Source organism: Bactrocera latifrons, unplaced genomic scaffold (assembly GCF_001853355.1).
Source record: "Bactrocera latifrons isolate USDA-ARS-PBARC rearing strain unplaced genomic scaffold, ASM185335v1 scaffold_18, whole genome shotgun sequence".
Classification (NCBI taxonomy): Eukaryota; Metazoa; Arthropoda; class Insecta; order Diptera; family Tephritidae; genus Bactrocera; species Bactrocera latifrons.
In genome coordinates, this window is record NW_017535296.1 from 586,730 (window position 1) to 589,425 (window position 2,696).

Sequence of the window (2,696 nt, forward strand, 5' to 3'; positions counted from 1 at the left end):
CCAAACTTGAGGCCTATTTTGAAGCAAAGCGCAAATTGTACAACAAAAATGTAATATTGAAAAATTGTATATATAATCAGTGTATCACCTCTGAAAGCAACTACATACATATGTTGATTAGAAAAAATAAAATAAAAATGTTTGCCAAAAAAATGTGTGTTTCGGGCATCTTCCGGGGCTTCAATCAATAATTGAATATGAACTAATGCTTATGTAAGAAACAACCTATTCATTGAAGAAAAATGGCTCTGAAACACCACATCCATGCAGCTACATAAAAAGAATTGAAGCTGAAGTGAATCAAAATCGATATCTATAAATAAAACATACTAAACAACTTAAACTAGCTTGTTCCAAAATCTTCTACAACGTATATTTCTAAGCCAACAAAATGTGACAAATAATCACAAAAAAAAAAAAAAAAAAAAAAAAAAAAAAAAAAAAAAAAAAAAAAAAAAAAAAAAAAAAAAAAAAAAAAAAATGCAAATAGCATTACATGTACAGACAATACACGTTTCAAAAGTAAGTTAAATGGTCGTATAAATTGAAAAGAACACGCAATTTATGAATGAAATGCTTCCACAGGGAGTTAAGCCATTAGTTTGCGGTAGACTAACAAAATTTATGCAGCGTTATTACCGTTTTTATTAGTCGTTATAAGCAATAGACAGATAGTTATGTAGAACTAGAAGCAAGTTAACGTTTAGAAGGAGCATGTAGATAAGGCTATGTGCAGAGTGGAATGGTTTGCTTGGTAGACGAGACAGCTCCCCTTAAGACCTTAAGAGATATCCAGCTAAGTTTTTCTTTAGGAAATACTATAATTTATATATTTATTTCAGCAGTTTCCTCGCAGCGTATTGCTTTGAGCCATGCGCTGACTAAGTTGTACAAAGATAAAGCTGAATTCCTTAAACAAATAGATCCAATTAGATTCACAAAGTCTGCTAATCTGACTAGAGTTCATACGTAAGTCACAGAGGTTATTTTAAGTAGACCTTAAATTCTAAAAGTTTGTCAATTTCTTCTGAAGTAATTTTATGATACATTCAGTTAAGTATAATTTAAGTTTGACTAAAATATAATACTTGTTTAGAACTGCAAACTTCTTGTTCAAAGGCACCTCTGTTATCCGCTGCAACTCCTTCAACTTGCATTTATAGGTGAACAAGTAGTAATTACGTATTCATATATATAATGGTACATGTTTATACATAATAGTACAGAAGTAATAATTGCATACCTAATAACTTCATACTTCTAACTCATTCCGCAAACACCACAAATTGTTCCATTGTTTACCACCCCCATTTGCCGGTTGATTGCCCCGGTTGCCGGTGGCAACGCAAACATTCCAACACAAAGCAGAAAACGAGGTGAAGCAATAACAGGAAACTATGCCGACGCGGCAACGAAGGCTAACGCGAAAGCTATGGAACAAGACAAAATAAAAAGTGTGACACGAATGCTCCCGTCGCTTGCCGAGCGCTTGTTATCGAACGCATGGCGCGGTCGATTGATTGCAGGCGCTTGTTGAGTTTGTTGTTGGGTTGACATGGCACTGCAGGAATTCGCACGAAACACGGAAGATTTTGTTAGTTCAATGTGTAAGCGTTGGCACGCGGCAGCTAATATTTTTGGCGGCGATTAGGAATTTCCAGTCAATTATGGAAAAATTACAGGAAGTGTTGCATTTAGTACAGAAGAGTATACTAAAGTGCTGAGAAGTGTGTGTTTGAAAAAAATTTCATAATGGAACTATTGAAAAGCGTTTCTGATAAACTCTGCGCTAAATAAAAAATATAGCTAATTTTTGTTTTGTGGATAAGTTGCCAAATGATCTGGCATTGTGCGGAGCTATGTCTGCAGATTTAAAGTATTTATAAATTTTATAAATTTTCTCGCTGTAAAGCTAAATTGAGCTAGCTGTTTAATTGTCTGATTGCTTGCAATTCCTAATCGTTATGATAACTGGCGCCGAGGGTAGGCAAACGCACACACTGTTGGACTTAAAAAAGCAGCAATGGGCGAAGGAGCGTGGTAGGTATTATAAATATTTTATAAGAAAAAGTCTAGTTAAAAAAAACTCTGCACAAAAAATACAGCTAACTAAATACTAACGTTTTCAAATTTATCTATATATGAATTATTTTGATATCTGTTGTTGGATTTTAATTTAATAATATTAATAAATGTGCAGTGATTAGAGCACCTCTAAACTTTCACAATTTTTTAGTTAAATAATTGAGATGAGAACTTATTACAAGTGAAATGAGTGCTATTAGACATAATTTGTAACCTTATTGATGTTGAATAAGACCTTGGTGCCTGTTTTTCTTTTTTTTTTTTTTGCGAGAGCATATATTCTCCATGGTATAAGAACACAGAATTCAATAACAGGTGAACAAGAGAACTAAATATGCGCGTAGAAACTAAGATTTTTAATGCTTGTTTTAAAATAGTGCGCCGCCTAAGCATTTTCTAGGTCTGGATGTGCAATTTTTATACTTTCGCAACAAAGTTGCTAAAGAGAGTATTATAGTTTTGTTCACATAACGGTTGTTTGTAAGTCCTAAAGCTAAAAGAGTTAGATATAGGGTTATGTATACCAAAGTGATCAGGGTGACGAGTAGAGTTGAAATCCGGATGTCTGTCTGTCCGTCCGTCCGTCTGTCCGTCCGTCCGTGCAAGCTGTA

General features: G+C 34.0%; 1 protein-coding gene across 1 annotated transcript in view; it reads left to right on the top strand.

Annotated features, from left to right (window-relative positions):
- The first annotated feature begins 1,964 nt into the window (after nt 1-1,964).
- The window catches only part of LOC108967205, a 7,046-nt gene continuing 6,314 nt past the window's right edge, over nt 1,965-2,696 (top strand). The window contains exon 1 of the mRNA XM_018930489.1: nt 1,965-2,040. Coding sequence (XP_018786034.1) covers nt 1,965-2,040 — 76 coding nt within the window. The remainder of the gene's footprint in view (nt 2,041-2,696) is intronic.